The sequence below is a fragment of the Pseudophryne corroboree genome, chromosome 5 (genome assembly GCF_028390025.1).
Source record: "Pseudophryne corroboree isolate aPseCor3 chromosome 5, aPseCor3.hap2, whole genome shotgun sequence".
NCBI lineage: Eukaryota > Metazoa > Chordata > Amphibia > Anura > Myobatrachidae > Pseudophryne > Pseudophryne corroboree.
In genome coordinates this window covers 774,925,059-774,945,221 of record NC_086448.1, presented here as the reverse complement: position 1 = coordinate 774,945,221, position 20,163 = coordinate 774,925,059, and the positions used below count along the sequence as shown (strand labels likewise).

The following is a 20,163-nucleotide window of genomic DNA, read 5'->3' as shown; positions in this document are numbered from 1 at the left end:
ACTGGTTCAGACTCCACAGAAAACAGACATCATCAGTATTGTAACATGGAAGGTTAGCAAGGTTCCTTTAGAAACCTGGAGAGGTGAAATGACGTACAAGGTCTCTGGTTACCAGTGACATTACCTGTATAATCTGAGCTGTTCAAACAGGAGTGTCCTGCAGGTGCGTGGAGGTCTCTGCAGATGGCTCCACCGCATACTTCACATCTAAGAGGGAATTCTTTGACTATCCCAGGTGAGACAAACGAAAGGAGAAAAGGTGGGTTAAATAAACACAGCCCTATGTAAGGTCTGCGCTATAATGTGTAGTGACCGACACAATTCAAATAAACTTTCTGGAGCAGCGGAGACCTGAACCAGTAGCGCTGCGGGACAGGAGTCTTAGCCCTAGGCTATAGGAGCTCTCCTTAAAGTTTTGTTTGGATTCAAACCCCTGTTCAGATACCCGCTACTAGCGTACTGAGCCACAGCGCTATTTGTCTGATGCCTTACACACATTCCCCAATTACAAATAGCATTAGTAACTAGTGACACCAAGGAATAATAAAGGGAAGGCAACACCCCGCCCAGCATGTAGTGTACCGCTAATTAAGGTGCACCCGATGTTTCTCGGAGGTTCCGCTGGCTTTTCAAAATGGTAACCAGCCTGTGAGAAAAGATGGGTGAAAATGTTATGTGGCAAGGTGGGGTATTCTGTTTCTAGAAAACATTGCGGAAGTGTTTGTTTTATCCCCTATATATGGTATTGTATGGATATATCTATATACATACCCACACACACTTAAATATATATATATACAAACATATCTATATATATCTATATACACACACCACAGTGAACCCATGCACCTAATAGGGCAGATAAATACTGTGCACCTAATAGGGTAGATAATTACTGTGCACCTAATAGGGTAGAAAAATACTGTGCACCTAATAGGGTAGATAAATACTGTGTATTTGTAGGGTAAAGAAATACTGCACAGTAGATTTTTAAATTATCAATGAGCTGAGTCCCAGCTCCTGTAATAGAGCAGATTCCCTGATCTAAATGTCTGAAATGGGGCAGAGGACTCCCCTGCAGGAGGAATGTAGCCAAAGCAAGATGTAACAATATTTCTGCAGCACACTGCACAGAAAAGCTACAAACTCCAGAGACAGGTGTGTTGCCTAGAGACCATGAGAGCTGGGAGCCTCCACCGGGGGGGGGGGAATAAGCTTCACCCCCCTCATACCTTACACATGTAAAGAATCCTCCCTGCACAGCCAGGAGAGGAAAGGAGCTTTCAGTGGCCCGGGGAGCGGGGGACTGTGGAGCGGCGTCTCGTCATGCTGCAGCGGCTGGGGAGCGGAGAAAGCCCGCCGTACAGAGCGGGAGTTAGCTCCGCCCCCTCCGCTTCGGCGCCAAATTCAAATCCGCTGTATAGTAAGCGGAAAGCGCCCATGCATCCCCCGGCGTGCGGCCGGGGAGCGGAAAGCCTGAGCCCGCCGAACGGAGCGAGAGTTAGCTCCGCCCCCCTGCTCCGGTCACTTTCAAATTAAAACCGCACTATCATCCGGCTGCCTGTAAGTGTGTATGCTGCGGCCGGGGAGAGTGTGTCCTTTGCTGGAATCGAACCCTAGCTCGTGGGCATCGTAACCATAGGTGTTACCACTCTGCCATGAGAGCTATGCTAATTATTACACAGATATATGATATATGTAAATGTATCACCCGGCTGCCTGTATGCTGCAGCCGGGGAGTGAAGAGCGCTGAGGCCGCTTACAGAGCGGGCTGAAGCTCCGCCCCCCCACATAATGGCGCCTTTTATGCACTCCAGCCTGTCTGACTGGAGAGTATAGGGGAGCCTGTTCATCCATGTATTAAAACACTGAAACTGAAAAATGTAAAAACATACATCAGTCTGGAGGGGGAGGGGGGGAGATTGTACTCACCGCTTCCTTCCGTCAGGCGTTTCGACCCAGCGGCCCCGACACGCGCCGCACGCAGCGGTGTCCGGCCATTTTTGATACTCACCGCTGCCATGCTGCCGGAATCTTCTGCTGGATGGAGTGGCCCCGACACGCGCCGCACGCAGCGGTGTCCGGCCAACTCAGGAGAGCTCAGTGTCTCCCTCAGCCGGGGCCCATCCCGAGCCGCACGCAGCTGCGATGGGACCCCGCCGGCAGCTCCCGCGGTGCAGACTGGCAGTGGCAGAGCTGCCAGTCTGTGAGTGTGTGAAAGAAAAATAAAATAATAAAGAAAAAAGAAAAAATTCTTCAGCTAAACCCAAGTGAACCAGCTACCTCGGGCACTAAACTAAGACTGGCTTGGAGGGGAGATAGTAGGGGAGGAGCTAGCCACAGTGTGAGAATTTTAAAGTGCCAGCTCCCAATTACTGCCTACTATTTCCCCATTGTAACTACGCTCCAGTGGCCCCTAGTGGATGAAGGAGAAACTTTGGGCGACAGCAGAAGCAGTCCACTGACCAGTAAATCCCTTCCTCTTGTAACCAAGCTCACGCAAACCACCCCACCAACTCCCTCAGTGTCAATTTCCTCCTTCCCCAGGAATGCCAATAATCCTGCAGGCCATGTCACTGGCAATTCTGACGAGTCCTCTCCTGCCTGGGATTCCTCCGATGCATCCTTGCGTGTAACGCCTACTGCTGCTGGCGCTGCTGTTGTTGCTGCTGGGAGTCGATGGTCATCCCAGAGGGGAAGTCGTAAGACCACTTTTACTACTTCCACCAAGCAATTGACTGTCCAACAGTCCTTTGCGAGGAAGATGAAATATCACAGCAGTCATCCTGCTGCAAAGCGGATAACTGAGGCCTTGGCATCCTGGGTGGTGAGAAACGTGGTTCCGGTATCCATCATTACTGCAGAGCCAACTAGAGACTTGTTGGAGGTACTGTGTCCCCGGTACCAAATACCATCTAGGTTCCATTTCTCTAGGCAGGCGATACCGAAAATATACATAGACCTCAGAAAAAGAGTCACCAGTGTCCTAAAAAATGCAGCTGTACCCAATGTCCACTTAACCACGGACATGTGGACAAGTGGAGCAGGGCAGGGTCAGGACTATATGACTGACAGCCCACTGGGTAGATGTATGGACTCCCGCCGCAAGAACAGCAGCGGCGGCACCAGTAGCAGCATCTCGCAAACGCCAACTCTTTCCTAGGCAGGCTACGCTTTGTATCACCGGTTTCCAGAATACGCACACAGCTGAAAACCTCTTACGGCAACTGAGGAAGATCATCGCGGAATGGCTTACCCCAATTGGACTCTCCTGTGGATTTGTGGCATCGGACAACGCCAGCAATATTGTGTGTGCATTAAATATGGGCAAATTCCAGCACGTCCCATGTTTTGCACATACCTTGAATTTGGTGGTGCAGAATTATTTAAAAAACGAGAGGGGCGTGCAAGAGATGCTGTCGGTGGCCAGAAGAATTGCGGGACACTTTCGGCGTACAGGCACCACGTACAGAAGACTGGAGCACCACCAAAAACGCCTGAACCTGCCCTGCCATCATCTGAAGCAAGAAGTGGTAACGAGGTGGAATTCAACCCTATATATGCTTCAGAGGTTGGAGGAGCAGCAAAAGGCCATTCAAGCCTATACAATTGAGCACGATATAGGAGGTGGAATGCACCTGTCTCAAGCGCAGTGGAGAATGATTTCAACGTTGTGCAAGGTTCTGCTGCCCTTTGAACTTGCCACACGTGAAGTCAGTTCAGACACTGCCAGCCTGAGTCAGGTCATTCCCCTCATCAGGCTTTTGCAGAAGAAGCTGGAGACATTGAAGGAGGAGCTAACACAGAGCGATTCCGCTAGGCATGTGGGACTTGTGGATGGAGCCCTTAATTCGCTTAACAAGGATTCACGGGTGGTCAATCTGTTGAAATCAGAGCACTACATTTTGGCCACCGTGCTCGATCCTAGATTTAAAACCTACCTTGGATCTCTCTTTCCGGCAGACACAAGTCTGCTGGGGTTCAAAGACCTGCTGGTGACAAAATTGTCAAGTCAAGCGGAACGCGACCTGTCAACATCTCCTCCTTCACATTCTCCCGCAACTGGGGGTGCGAGGAAAAGGCTCAGAATTCCGAGCCCACCCGCTGGCGGTGATGCAGGGCAGTCTGGAGCGACTGCTGATGCTGACATCTGGTCCGGAATGAAGGACCTGCCAACGATTACGGACATGTCGTCTACTGGCACTGCATATGATTCTCTCCCCATTGAAAGAATGGTGGAGGATTATATGAGTGACCGCATCCAAGTAGGCACGTCAGACAGTCCGTACTTATACTGGCAGGAAAAAGAGGCAATTTGGAGGCCCTTGCACAAACTGGCTTTATTCTACCTAAGTTGCCCTCCCACAAGTGTGTACTCCGAAAGAGAGTGTTTAGTGCCGCCGCTCACCTTGTCAGCAATCGGCGTACGAGGTTACTTCCAGAAAATGTGGAGAAGATGATGTTCATTAAAATGAATTATAATCAATTCCTCCGTGGAGACTTTCACCAGCAGCAATTGCCTCCACAAAGAACACAGGGAGCTGAGATGGTGGATTCCAGTGGGGACGAATTGATAATCTGTGAGGAGGGGGATGTACACGGTGATATATCGGAGGATGATGATGAGGTGGACATCTTGCCTCTGTAGAGCCAGTTTGTGCAAGGAGAGATTAATTGCTTCTTTTTTGGTGGGGGTCCAAACCAACCCGTCATTTCAGTCACAGTCGTGTGGCAGACCCTGTCACTGAAATGATGGGTTGGTTAAAGTGTGCATGTCCTGTTTATACAACATAAGGGTGGGTGGGAGGGCCCAAGGACAATTCCATCTTGCACCTCTTTTTTCTTTCATTTTTCTTTGCGTCATGTGCTGTTTGGGGAGTGTTTTTTGGAAGGGCCATCCTGCGTGACACTGCAGTGCCACTCCTAGATGGGCCAGGTGTTTGTGTCGGCCACTAGGGTCGCTTAGCTTACTCACACAGCTACCTCATTGCGCCTCTTTTTTTCTTTGCGTCATGTGCTGTTTGGGGAGTGTTTTTTGGAAGGGCCATCCTGCGTGACACTGCAGTGCCACTCCTAGATGGGCCAGGTGTTTGTGTCGGCCACTAGGGTCGCTTAGCTTACTCACACAGCTACCTCATTGCGCCTCTTTTTTTCTTTGCGTCATGTGCTGTTTGGGGAGTGTTTTTTGGAAGGGCCATCCTGCGTGACACTGCAGTGCCACTCCTAGATGGGCCAGGTGTTTGTGTCGGCCACTAGGGTCGCTTAGCTTACTCACACAGCTACCTCATTGCGCCTCTTTTTTTCTTTGCGTCATGTGCTGTTTGGGGAGTGTTTTTTGGAAGGGCCATCCTGCGTGACACTGCAGTGCCACTCCTAGATGGGCCAGGTGTTTGTGTCGGCCACTTGGGTCGCTTAGCTTAGTCATCCAGCGACCTCGGTGCAAATTTTAGGACTAAAAATAATATTGTGAGGTGTGAGGTGTTCAGAATAGACTGAAAATGAGTGGAAATTATGGTTTTTGAGGTTAATAATACTTTGGGATCAAAATGACCCCCAAATTCTATGATTTAAGCTGTTTTTTAGGGTTTTTTTAAAAAAACACTCGAATCCAAAACACACCCGAATCCGACAAAAAAAATTCGGTGAGGTTTTGCCAAAAGGCGGTCGAACCCAAAACACGGCCGCGGAACCGAACCCAAAACCCGAAAAATTTCAAGTGCACATCTCTAGTATATACACACAAATATATACACTCACCCTTTTTCCTCTAGCAGCTGCTCCATCTCCGACACGTAGCAGGCGTCACAGATGGCCAGATACTCCATCACCAGCTTGGCGTCTTTCTTGTACGCCTTGCCCACAGCTCCCTTATTAGCCTCAAACTGGACGACATTCACCGTTTTGTGCACTGGAGTTAAGGGAGTGGACGGTGCGAGCGCAGCAGATACATATAAATACATCATTATCGTGTTATTACATGCAGATGAGGTTAATGTGCTGTGACCCAAAGCAGATGACCGGATAGGTAATAAGACTGGAGCAGTCGGCAGCCACGTGAGGTCACGCAGAACATGTAACCAGAGGAGGGAGCACAGTCTATACACCATGCCTTCTTACTCTTACTTCCTCCAAGCAAGACCACTGAACTTAAATTTACAAGGTAAACTATTGGAAGAATGGCATTGCCAGTAGCTAGGCATTACTAATCTATTGACCAAAAATGAATTTACAAGGTAAACTATTGGAAGAATGGCATTGCCAGCAGCTAGGCATTACTAATCTATTGACCAAAAATGAACAATTCAATTAGAGATCATTAAAATCAGTAGAGGAGTCGTTGGAGCATTTAAGCTGAGTCTGAAGACCGATTGCATAGTGGATTATGTATTAAAGTTTGGAGAGATAAAGTACTAATCAGCTCTTTACTGTAATTTTTCAAACGCAACCTGTAAGGTGACAGTTAATAACCGATTGGTTGGTACTTTATTCTCTCCAAGCTTTGATACATATCTCCCATAGATTTGGAGGACACGTGGAGCATTACGGAGTTCTGTGGAAATTGGAAGATTTGTGGGACAAGTGAAGAGTCTATGGAAGGTTCCAGGTAGCACTATGTGGGGGTATGGAGATCAATTTAAGACAGTTTTCTTATTACAGAAACAAACAAAAGGGTAATGTGCAGCAATTCTGAAGGTCAGAGGGCACACGTGGTAATATCAGGTTGCCCATCACAGCACTAGAACCTTTAATCTTAGTAGTTGGTTGTTGGTACTTGCTGCAGCATGTTTATACAGTATAGGATGCAGTCTGCAGTGTATAGGTGTACTGTTTATAAGCCATGTGCTAGTACCACCATATATAATAGTGCAATAGCACCATCTACAGGTGAAAGGTAGAATTACTATTCCACTCATCACATGTGAAGACTTCACCATATCAGTATCCAGATCACTAAAGCTGTGAATTATACTGTAAACACAACCGGTTGTAACTTACACCCAGACGCGTTATGCCTTATGCAGTTACAGGTGTATTTCCCATCCCCCACACATGATAATTGCCCACTAGCACACTGTGCAAGTCACTGGAGAACCCCTTGTTTCAGAACCCCAAATCTGCAACCATAATTTGCTTGACAGTACGTCTAGTAAAACTCAGACAGACGTTTCATTCACCGCCCTATGTGTTGGAGTAGGCGTTACCATGCTCCAGCAATGGCTTCGATGTCACAGTCACTGTTCGGACACAGAAGGCCTAGAACATAAATCAGCAGCATGAAAAACAATGGGTGGCACACAGACGATTCAGCGATCACAGTGGTTCGCTATAAATGAAATACAGAAATTAACAGATTAGAAGGATATAGGTTCTTTAAGAGGCTTCTCAGCCACAAGTGGCACTTTTGTGGCTCTGGAGTGGCAGGAAAGATCATAACATGAGCGATCGGCACAGCCAACAATTTCTATCCAGCCCTGAGGAACAAATAGAAGACAAAAAGAAAATAGGATTTTGGTACTTACCGATAAATCCTTTTCTCCTAGTCCGTAGAGGATGCTGGGGACTCCAAAAGGACCATGGGGTATAGACGGGATCCGCAGGAGCTTGGGCACACTAAAAAGACTTAATCTGGGTGTGAACTGGCTCCTCCCTCTATGCCCCTCCTCCAGACCCCAGTTATAGGAACTGTGCCCAGGAGAGACGGACATTTCAAGGAAAGATTTTTGTTTTAACTAAGGGCTACCAAACTACCAGCCCACACCATAAACATACCGTACAACCGGAATAACCTCAAACCAGATAACAGTATGCATTAATGCCAGCAACAAGCTGCAACAAACCAATACACAACCCGTATATAAACTAAATTAACCAGCAAGAAAAAAATAAGAATTTACTTACCGATAATTCTATTTCTCATAGTCCGTAGTGGATGCTGGGGACTCCGAAAGGACCATGGGGAATAGCGGCTCCGCAGGAGACTGGGCACAAAAGTAAAAGCTTTAGGACTACCTGGTGTGCACTGGCTCCTCCCCCTATGACCCTCCTCCAAGCCTCAGTTAGGATACTGTGCCCGGACGAGCGTACACAATAAGAAAGGATTTTGAATCCCGGGTAAGACTCATACCAGCCACACCAATCACACCGTACAACTTGTGATTTGAACCCAGTTAACAGTATGATAACAGAGGAGCCTCTGAAAAGATGGCTCACAACAATAATAACCCGATTTTTGTAACAATAACTATGTACAAGTATTGCAGACAATCCGCACTTGGGATGGGCGCCCAGCATCCACTACGGACTATGAGAAATAGAATTATCGGTAAGTAAATTCTTATTTTCTCTAACGTCCTAGTGGATGCTGGGGACTCCGAAAGGACCATGGGGATTATACCAAAGCTCCCAAACGGGCGGGAGAGTGCGGATAACTCTGCAGCACCGAATGAGAGAACTCCAGGTCCTCCTCAGCCAGGGTATCAAATTTGTAGAATTTTGCAAACGTATTTGCCCCTGACCAAGTAGCTGCTCGGCAAAGTTGTAAAGCCGAGACCCCTCGGGCAGCCGCCCAAGATGAGCCCACTTTCCGTGTGGAATGGGCTTTTACAGATTTTGGCTGTGGCAGGCCTGCCACAGAATGTGCAAGCTGAATTGTACTACAAATCCAACGAGCAATCGTCTGCTTAGAAGCAGGAGCACCCAGCTTGTTGGGTGCATACAGGATAAACAGCGAGTCAGATTTTCTGACTCCAGCCGTCCTGGAAACATATATTTTCAGGGCCCTGACTACGTCCAGCAACTTGGAATCCTCCAAGTCCCTAGTAGCCGCAGGCACCACAATAGGCTGGTTTAAGTGAAATGCTGAAACCACCTTCGGGAGAAATTGAGGACGAGTCCTCAATTCTGCCCTGTCCGTATGAAAAATTAGGTAAGGGCTTTTATAGGATAAAGCCGCCAATTCTGATACACGCCTGGCTGAAGCCAGGGCTAACAGCATTACCACTTTCCATGTGAGATATTTTAAGTCCACAGTGGTGAGTGGTTCAAACCAATGTGATTTTAGGAATCCCAAAACTACATTGAGATCCCAAGGTGCCACTGGAGGCACAAAAGGAGGCTGTATATGCAGTACCCCCTTGACAAACGTCTGAACTTCAGGAACTGAAGCTAGTTCTTTTTGGAAGAATATTGACAGGGCCGAAATTTGAACCTTAAATGGACCCTAATTTGAGGCCCATAGACAGTCCTGTTTGCAGGAAATGCAGGAATCGACCCAGTTGAAATTCCTCTGTAGGGGCCTTCCTGGCCTCACACCACGCAACATATTTACGCCAAATACGGTGATAATGTTGCACAGTTACATCCTTCCTGGCTTTGATCAGGGTAGGGATGACTTCATCTGGAATGCCTTTTTCCTTCAGAATCCGGCGTTCAACCGCCATGCCGTCAAACGCAGCAGCGGTAAGTCTTGGAACAGACATGGTCCCTGCTGGAGCAGGTCCTTTCTTAGAGGTAGAGGCCACGGGTCTTCCGTGAGCATCTCTTGAATTTCCGGGTACCAAGTCCTTCTTGGCCAATCCGGAGCCACGAGTATAGTCTTTACACCTCTCCTTCTTATGATTCTCAGTACCTTGGGTATGAGAGGCAGAGGAGGGAACACATATACTGACTGGTACACCCACGGTGTTACCAGAGCGTCCACAGCTATTGCCTGAGGGTCCCTTGACCTGGCGCAATATCTGTCCAGTTTTTTGTTGAGGCGGGACGCCATCATGTCCACCTTTGGTTTTTCCCAACGGTTCACAATCATGTGGAAGACATCTGGATGAAGTCCCCACTCCCCCGGGTGAAGATCGTGTCTGCTGAGGAAGTCTGCTTCCCAGTTGTCCACTCCCGGAATGAACACTGCTGACAGTGCTATCACATGATTTTCCGCCCAGCGAAGAATCCTTGCAACTTCCGTCATTGCCCTCCTGCTTCTTGTGCCGCCCTGTCTGTTTACGTGGGCGACTGCCGTGATGTTGTCCGACTGGATCAACACAGGCTGACCCTGAAGCAGAGGCCTTGCCTGACTTAGGGCATTGTAAATGGCCCTTAGTTCCAGGATATTTATGTGAAGTGACGTTTCCATGCTTGACCACAAGCCCTGGAAATTTTTTCCCTGTGTGACTGCTCCCCAGCCTCTCAGGCTGGCATCCGTGGTCACCAGGACCCAATCCTGAATGCCGAATCTGCGGCCCTCTAGGAGATGAGCACTCTGTAACCACCACAGGAGAGACACCCTTATCCTTGGAGACAGGGTTATCCGCTGATGCATTTGAAGATGCGATCCGGACCATTTGTCCAGCAGATCCCACTGAAAAGTTCTTGCGTGGAATCTGCCGAATGGAATCGCTTCGTAAGAAGCCACCATCTTTCCCAGGACCCTTGTGCATTGATGCACTGACACTTGGCCTGGTCTTAGGAGGTTCCTGACTAGGTCGGATAACTCCCTGGCTTACTCCTCCGGGAGAAACACCTTTTTCTGTACTGTGTCCAGAATCATCCCTAGGAACAGCAGACGTGTCGTCGGAATCAGCTGCGATTTTGGAATATTTAGAATCCATCCGTGCTGTCGTAGTACTACTTGAGATAGTGCTACTCCGACCTCTAACTGTTCTCTGGACCTTGCCCTTATCAGGAGATCGTCCAAGTAAGGGATAATTAAGACGCCTTTTCTTCGAAGAAGAATCATCATTTCGGCCATTACCTTGGTAAAGACCCGGGGTGCCGTGGACAATCCAAACGGCAGCGTCTGAAACTGATAGTGACAGTTCTGTACCACAAACCTGAGGTACCCTTGGTGAGAAGGGCAAATTGGGACATGGAGGTAAGCATCCTTGATGTCCAGAGACACCATATAGTCCCCTTCTTCCAGGTTCGCTATCACTGCTCTGAGTGACTCCATCTTGAACTTGAACCTTTTTATGTAAGTGTTCAAGGATTTCAGATTTAAAATGGGTCTCACCGAGCCGTCCGGCTTCGGTACCACAAACAGCGTGGAATAATACCCCTTTCCCTGTTGTAGGAGGGGTACCTTGATTATCACCTGCTGGGAATACAGCTTGTGAATGGCTTCCAATACCGCCTCCCTGTCGGGGGGAGACGTTGGTAAAGCAGACTTCAGGAACCGGCGAGGGGGAGACGTCTCGAATTCCAATTTGTACCCCTGAGATACTACCTGCAGGATCCAGGGGTCCACTTGCGAGTGAGCCCACTGCGCGCTGAAATTCTTGAGACGGGCCCCCACCGTGCCTGAGTCCGCTTGTAAGGCCCCAGCGTCATGCTGAGGACTTGGCAGAAGCGGGGGAGGGCTTCTGTTCGTGGGAAGAGGCTGTCTGCTGCAGTCTTTTTCCCCTTCCTCTGCCCCGGGGCAGATATGAGTGGCCTTTTGCCCGCTTGCCCTTATGGGGACGAAAGGACTGAGCCTGAAAAGACGGCATCTTTTTCTGCTGAGAGGTGACCTGGGGTAAAAAGGTGGATTTCCCAGCCGTTGCCGTGGCCACCAGGTCCGATAGACCGACCCCAAATAACTCCTCCCCTTTATACGGCAATACTTCCATATGCCGTTTGGAATCCGCCTCACCTGACCACTGTCGCGTTCATAACCCTCTTCTGGCAGAAATGGACATCGCACTTACTCTTGATGTCAGAGTGCAAATATCCCTCTGTGCATCACACATATATAGAAATGCATCCTTTAAATGCTCTATAGTCAATAATATATTGTCCCTGTCCAGGGTATCAATATTTTCAGTCAGGGAATCCGACCAAGCCACCCCAGCACTGCACATCCAGGCTGAGGCGATTGCTGGTCGCAGTATAATACCAGTATGTGTGTATATACTTTTTAGGATATTTTCCAGCTTCCTATCAGCTGGTTCCTTGAGGGCGGCCGTATCAGGAGACGGTAACGCCACTTGTTTTGATAAGCGTGTGAGCGCCTTATCTACCCTAGGGGGTGTTTCCCAACGTGCCCTAACCTCTGGCGGGAAAGGGTATAATGCCAATAATTTTTTAGAAATTAGCAGTTTTTTATCGGGGGAAACCCACGCTTCATCACACACCTCATTTAATTCATCTGATTCAGGAAAAACTACGGGTAGTTTTTTCACACCCCACATAATACCCTTTTTTGTGGTACTTGTAGTATCAGAAATGTTCAAAACCTCCTTCATTGCCGTGATCATGTAACGTGTGGCCCTACTGGAAAATACGTTTGTTTCCTCACCGTCGACACTGGAGTCAGTGTCCGTGTCAGTGTCTGTATCAACCTGAGGTAACGGGCGTTTTATAGCCCCTGACGGTGTTTGAGACGCCTGTACAGGTATTAACTGATTTGCCGGCTGTCTCATGTCGTCAACAGTCTTTTGTAAAGTGCTGACACTATCACGTAATTCTTTCCATAAGACCATCCAGTCAGGTGTCGACTCCCTAGGGGGTGACATCACTAACACAGGCAATTGCTCCGCCTCCACACAATTTTCCTCCTCATACATGTCGACACAACGTACCGACACACAGCACACACACAGGGAATGCTCTGATAGAGGACAGGACCCCACTAGCCCTTTGGGGAGACAGAGGGAGAGTTTGCCAGCACACACCAGAGCGCTATATATATATATAGGGATAACCTTATATAAGTGTTTTTCCCTGATATAGCTGCTGTATATATTTATCTGCCAAATTAGTGCCCCCCCTCTCTTGTTTTACCCTGTTTCTGTAGTGCAGGACTGCAGGGGAGAGTCAGGGAGCCTTCCTCCAACGGAGCTGTGAGGAAAAAATGGCGCCAGTGTGCTGAGGAGATAGGCTCCGCCCCATTCTCGGCGGCCTTTCTCCCGCTTTTTTATGGAAAAATTGGCAGGGGTTAAATGCATCCATATAGCCCAGGAGCTATATGTGATGTATTTTTTGCCAAAAAAGGTATTTTTATTGCGTCTCAGGGCGCCCCCCCCCAGCGCCCTGCACCCTCAGTGACCGGAGTGTGAAGTGTGCTGAGAGCAATGGCGCACAGCTGCGGTGCTGTGCGCTACCTTATTGAAGACAGGACGTCTTCTGCCGCCGATTTTCCGGACCTCTTCAGTCTTCTGGCTCTGTAAGGGGGCCGGCGGCGCGGCTCTGGGACCCATCCATGGCTGGGCCTGTGATCGTCCCTCTGGAGCTAATGTCCAGTAGCCTAAGAAGCCCAATCCACTCTGCACGCAGGTGAGTTCGCTTCTTCTCCCCTTAGTCCCTCGGTGCAGTGAGCCTGTTGCCAGCAGGTCTCACTGAAAATAAAAAACCTACTTTAAACTTTTACTCTAAGCAGCTCAGGAGAGCCCCTTAGTATGCACCCTTCTCGTTCGGGCACAAAAATCTAACTGAGGCTTGGAGGAGGGTCATAGGGGGAGGAGCCAGTGCACACCAGGTAGTCCTAAAGCTTTTACTTTTGTGCCCAGTCTCCTGCGGAGCCGCTATTCCCCATGGTCCTTTCGGAGTCCCCAGCATCCACTAGGACGTTAGAGAAACACTGCAAGTAATAGTCCGCACAGGGACGGGCGCCCAGCATCCTCTACGGACTAGGAGAAAAGGATTTATCGGTAAGTACCAAAATCCTATTTTCTCTTACGTCCTAGAGGATGCTGGGGACTCCAAAAGGACCATGGGGATTATACCAAAGCTCCAGAACGGGCGGGAGAGTGCGGACGACTCTGCAGCACCGACTGAGCAAACGCCAGGTCCTCATCGGCCAGGGTATCAAACTTATAGAACTTAGCAAACGTGTTACAACCCGACCAAGTAGCCGCTCGGTAAAGTTGTAACGCCGAAATGCCCCGGGCAGCCGCCCAAGATGAGCATACTTTCCTGGTAGAATGGGCTCATACTACAAATCCAGCGTGCAATAGTCTGTTTTGAAGCGGGATGACCAATCCTGTTGGCAGCATACAAAACAAACAACGCCTCAGTCTTCCTAGTAACAGCTGTCCTAGAGACGTAGATTTTCAACGCTCTTACATCTATAGATTTCGGAATCGCCACCATTTCCGTAGCCACCGGAACCACAATAGGTTGGTTAATGTGAAATGAAGAAACCACCTTCGGTAGAAATTGTTGACGAGTCCTCAATTCCGCCCTATCCGAATGAAAAATCAAGTACGGGCTCTTATGAGATAAAGCCGCCAACTCCAACACCCGCCTGGCAGACGCCAGCGCCAAAAGCATAACCACCTTCCAGGTGAAAAACTTCAACTAAACCTTACGCAAAGGTTCAAACCAGGAAGACATAAGAAACCGTAAGACGACATCAAGGTCCCATGGATCTACAGGAGGTACAAACGGAGGATTGATATGCAATACTCCTTTCACAAAGGTCTGAACCTCCGGGAGGGCAGCTAATTCTTTTTGAAAGAAAATAGATAGCGCCGAAATCTGCACTTTGATGGAACCCAATTTCAGGCCTGCATCTACGCCCGCCTGTAAAAAGTGGAGAAAACAACCCAAGTGAAAAACCTCCGCAGGAGCCCTTTTAGCCTCACGCCAGGAAACATACTTCCTCCAAATACGGTGATAGTGTTTCGCCGTAACCTCCTTCCTAGCCTTAATGAGTTGGAATGACCTCCATGGGAATACCCTTACGAGCTAAGATCTGGCGCTCAACCTCCATGCCGTCAAACGCAGTCGCGGTAAGTCTGGAAACACGCATGGACCCTGCAACAACAGATCCTCTCTTAGAGGAAGCGGCCATGGATCTTCCACAAGTAAGTCCTGAAGATCCGGGTACCAGGCCCTTCTTGGCCAGTCTGGAACGACGAGAATCGCCTGAACCCTTGCTCGTCGAATGATCCCCAGCACCTTTGGAATGAGAGGAAGTGGAGGGAACACATACACCGACTGGAACACCCACGGAGACACCAGGGCGTCCACTGCAGTGGCTTGTGGGTCCCTTGACCTGGAACAATACCTCGGGAGCTTCTTGTTGAGCCGAGACCCCATCATGTCTATCAACGGAATTCCCCAGCGTCTTGTCACCTCTGCAAAAACCTCTTGGTGAAGAGCCCACTCTCCCGGATGGAGATCGTGTCTGCTGAGGAAATCTGCTTCCCAGTTGTCCACCCCCGGCAGGAAAACTGCTGACAGTGCGCTCACGTGTTGTTCCGCTCAGCGAAGAATCTTTGTGGCCTCCGCCATTGCCGCTCTGCTCCTTGTTCCGCCTTGCCGGTTTATATGCGCCACCGCTGTGATGTTGTCTGACTGTACCAGAACTGGTCGACCCTGAAGAAGGCTTCTTGCTTGTAGCAGGCCGTTGTAAATGGCTCTTAACTCGAGAATATTTATGTGGAGACAGGCTTCCTGGAGCGACCATTTTCCCTGGAAGTTTCTTCCTTGGGTGACTGCGCCCCAGCCCCGGAGACTTGCATCTGTTGTCAGAAGTACCCAATCCTGGATACCGAATCGACGTCCCCCTAGGAAGTGATGACCCTGTAGCCACCACAGGAGAGAAATTCTGGCTCTGGGAGATAGACTTATCTTCCGGTGAATGTGTAGGTGAGACCCGGACCATTTGCTCAGCAAGTCCCACTGAAATACCCGGGCGTGAAATCTGCCAAATGGTATGGCTTCGTACGCCGCAACTATCTTCCCCAGAACCAGAGTACAATGATGGATCGACACACTCGTCGGCTTCAGAAGTTCCCTGACCATCGTCTGCAGTTCCCGAGCCTTTTCTTCTGGAAGAAATAATAAGAATTTACTCACCGGTAATTCTATTTCTTGTAGTCCGTAGTGGATGCTGGGGACTCCGTAAGGACCATGGGGAATAGACGGGCTCCGCAGGAGACTGGGCACTCTATAGAAAGATTTAGGACTATCTGGTGTGCACTGGCTCCTCCCCCTATGACCCTCCTCAAGCCTCAGTTAGGAACTGTGCCCGGAAGAGCGGACACAATAAGGAAGGATTTTTGAATCCCGGGTAAGACTCATACCAGTCACACCATGTACACACGTGATAGGAACCCCGGTTAACAGTATGATAACAAATGGAGCCTCTAAAGAGATGGCTCACAACAAAACCCGATTTTTGTAACAATAACTATGTACAGGTATTGCAGACAATCCGCACTTGGGATGGGCGCCCAGCATCCACTACGGACTACGAGAAATAGAATTACTGGTGAGTAAATTCTTATTTTCTCTGACGTCCTAGTGGATGCTGGGGACTCCGTAAGGACCATGGGGATTATACCAAAGCTCCCAAACGGGCGGGAGAGTGCGGATGACTCTGCAGCACCGAATGACAGAATTCCAGGTCCTCCTCAGCCAGGGTATCAAATTTGTAGAATTTTGCAAACGTGTTTGCCCCCGACCAAGTAGCTGCTCGGCAAAGTTGTAAAGCCAAGACCCCTCGGGCAGCCGTGGAATGTGCTTTTACAGATTGTGGGTGCATACAGGATAAACAGCGAGTCAGTCTTTCTGACTCCAGCCGTCCTGGAAATATAAATTTTTAGGGCCCTGACTACGTCCAGCAACTTGGAATCCTCCAAGTCCCTAGTAGCCGCAGGCACCACAATAGGTTGGTTCAAGTGAAAAGCTGAGACCACCTTTGGGAGAAACTGAGGACGAGTCCTCAATTCTGCCCTATCCATATGGAAAATCAGATAAGGGCTTTTACAAGACAAAGCCGCCAATTCTGAAACCCGCCTGGCCGACGCCAGGGCCAACAGCATGACCACTTTCCACGTGAGATATTTTAAATCCACAGTCTTAAGTGGTTCGAACCAATGTGATTTCAGGAATGCCAAAACCACATTGAGATCCCAAGGTGCCACTGGGGGCACAAAAGGAGGCTGAATATGCAGTACTCCTTTGACAAAAGTCTGAACTTCAGGCAGTGAAGCCAGTTCTTTTTGGAAGAAAATCGACAGAGCCGAAATCTGGACCTTTATGGACCCCAATTTGAGGCCCAACGTCACCCCTGCTTGCAGGAAGTGCAGGAATCGACCCAGTTGAAATTCCTCCGTCGGGGCCTTCATGGCCTCACACCAAGCAACATATTTTCGCCAAATGTGGTGATAATGTCTTGCGGTGACATCCTTCCTGGCTTTGATCAGGGTAGGGATGACTTCCTCCGGAATACCCTTTTCCTTCAGGATCCGGTGTTCAACCGCCATGTCGTCAAACGCAGCCGCGGTAAGTCTTGGAACAGACAGGGTCCCTGCTGCAGCAGGTCCTGTCTGAGCGGCAGAGGCCAAGGGTCCTCTAAGCATCTCTTGAAGTTCCGGGTACCAAGCTCTTCTTGGCCAATCCGGAACCACGAGTATGGTTTTCACTCCTCGCCTTCTTATTATTCTCAGTACCTTGGGTATGAGAGGTAGAGGAGGAAACACATAAACCGACTGGTACACCCATGGTGTCACTAGAGCGTCCACCGCTATCGCCTGAGGGTCTCTTGACCGGGCGCAATATCTTTTCAACTTCTTTTTGAGGCGGGACGCCATCATGTCTACCTGTGGTTTTTCCCACCGGTTGACCAGCATTTGGAAGACTTCTGGATGAAGTCCCCATTCTCCCGGGTGGAGGTCGTGCCTGCTGAGGAAGTCTGCTTCCCAGTTGTCCACTCCCGGAATGAACACTGCCGTCAGTGCTAACACATGATTCTCTGCCCATCTGAGAATCCTTGTGGCTTCTGCCATCGCCATCCTGCTTCTCGTGCCGCCCTGTCTGTTTACATGGGCGACCGCCGTGATGTTGTCTGACTGGATCAGTACCGGCTGGTTTTGAAGCAGGGGTCTTGCCTGGCTTAGGGCATTGTAAATGGCCCTTAGCTCCAGGATATTTATGTGAAGAGAAATCTCCTGATTTGACCACAGTCCTTGGAAATTTCTTCCCTTTGTGACTGCCCCCCAGCCCCGAAGGCTGGCATCCGTGGTCACCAGGACCCAGTCCTGTATTCCGAATCTGCGGCCCTCTAGTAGATGAGCCCTCTGCAGCCACCACAGCAGCGACACCCTGGTTCTGGCCGATAGGGTTATCCGCTGTTGCATCTGGAGATGGGACCCGGACCATTTGTCCAACAGGTCCCACTGGAACGTCCTTGCGTGGAACCTTCCGAATGGAATTGCTTCGTATGAAGCTACCATTTTTCCCAGGACTCGTGTGCATTGATGTACCGACACTTTTCCTGGTTTTAGGATGTCTCTGACCAGAGATAACAATTCCTCGGCTTTTTCCAGTGGAAGAAACACTCTTTTCTGGTCTGTGTCCAGAATCATTCCCAGGAACAGAAGACGTGTCGTCGGGACCAGCTGTGACTTTGGAATGTTTAGAATCCAGCCGTGCTGTTGTAGCACTTCCTGATAAAGTGCCACCCCCACTATCAACTGTTCTTTGGACCTCGCCTTTATCGGGAGATCGTCCAAGTATGGGATAATTAAAACTCCCTTCTTGCGAATGAGTATCATCATTTCGGCCATTACCTTGTAAAGACCCTCGGTGCCGTGGATAACCCAAACGGCAGCGTCTGGAACTGATAGTGACAGTCCTGTACCACAAATCTGAGGTACTCCTGGTGCGGAGGGTAAATGGGGACATGCAGGTACGCATCCTTGATGTCCAGGGATACCATGTAATCCCCCTCCTCCAGGCTCGCAATAACCGCCCTGAGCGATTCCATCTTGAACTTGAACCTTTTGATATAAGTGTTCAAGGCTTTTAAATTTAAGATGGGTCTCACCGAACCGTCCGGTTTCGGTACCACAAACATTGTGGAGTAGTAACCCTTTCCTTGCTGAAGGAGGGGTACTTTGACAATCACTTTCTGTGAATACAGTTTTTGAATAGCCACCAACACTGCCTCCCTGGCAGAAGGAGTTGCCGGCAAGGCAGATTTTAGGAAACGGCGGGGGGGAGACGTCTCGAATTCCAGCCTGTACCCCTGAGATACTACTTGAAGAACCCAGGGATCCACTTGTGAGAGAGCCCACTGTGTGCTGAAAAACCTGAGACGTGCCCCCACCGTTCCCGATTCCGCCTGAGCAGCCCCAGCGTCATGCTGTGGACTTACCGGACGCAGGGGAGGACTTCTGCTCCTGGGAACTAGCTGTGTGCTGCAGCTTTTTCCCCCTTCCTCTGCCCCTCGGCAGAAAGGATGAGCCTCTAGCCCGCTTATTTTTCTGGGGCCGAAAGGACTGTACTTGATAATACGGTGCCTTCTTTTGCTGTGGGGAAGCCTGTGGCAAAAAGGTCGATTTCCCAGCAGTAGCTGTGGAAACGAGGTCTGAAAGACCTTCCCCAAAAAGTTCCACCCCTTTATAGGGTAAAATTTCCATGTGCCGCTTGGAGTCGGCATCACCTGACCATTGCCTAGTCCATAACCCCCGTCTGGCGGCAATGGACATAGCGCTTATTTTTGATGCCAGCCGGCAAATATCCCTCTGTGCATCACGCATGTATAAGACCGCGTCTTTTATATTGTCAATCGTTAGCAAAATATTGTCCCTATCCATGGTATCAATGTTTTCCGACAGGGAGTCTGACCACGCAGCAGCAGCACTGCACATCCAAGCTGATGCAATAGCGGGTCTCAATATAATGCCAGTGTGTGTGTATATAGCTTTTAGGGTACTTTCCTGCTTTCTATCAGCAGGTTCTTTTAGGGCGGCCGTATCCGGAGACGGTAGTGCCACCTTCTTTGATAAGCGTGTCAGCGCTTTATCTACCCTAGGGGGTGTTTCCCAGCGTGACCTATCCTCTGGCGGGAAAGGGTACGCAGCCATTAACCGTTTAGAAATGATCAATTTCTTTTCTGGGGAAGTCCACGCTTCCTCACACACCTCATTTAGTTCGTCAGATGCAGGAAAAACTACTGGTAGTTTTTTCTCACCAAACATAATACCCTTTTTTGTGGTACCTGGGGTATCATCAGAAATGTGTAATACATTTTTCATAGCCTCAATCATATAACGGGTGGATCCATTGGAGGGTACACTCGTCTCATCATCGTCGACACTGGAGTCGGTATCCGTGTCGACATCTGTATCTGTCATCTGAGGTAGCGGGCGTTTTACAGCCCCTGATGACATTTGAGACGCTTGGACAGGCACAAGCTGAGTAGCCGGCTGTCCTATGTCGTCAAACCTTTTATGTAAG

At 49.3% G+C, this 20,163-nt stretch overlaps 1 protein-coding gene across 1 annotated transcript in view; it reads right to left on the bottom strand.

Moving 5' to 3' along the window:
- The window catches only part of GARS1 (glycyl-tRNA synthetase 1), a 131,130-nt gene that overhangs the window by 40,664 nt on the left and 70,303 nt on the right, over nucleotides 1-20,163 (bottom strand). The window contains exons 11-12 of the mRNA XM_063924322.1: nucleotides 7,360-7,472; nucleotides 5,758-5,898 (exon numbers count right to left, since the gene is read on the bottom strand). Of these exons, the coding sequence (XP_063780392.1) occupies nucleotides 5,758-5,898; nucleotides 7,360-7,472 (254 nt within the window). The remainder of the gene's footprint in view (nucleotides 1-5,757; nucleotides 5,899-7,359; nucleotides 7,473-20,163) is intronic.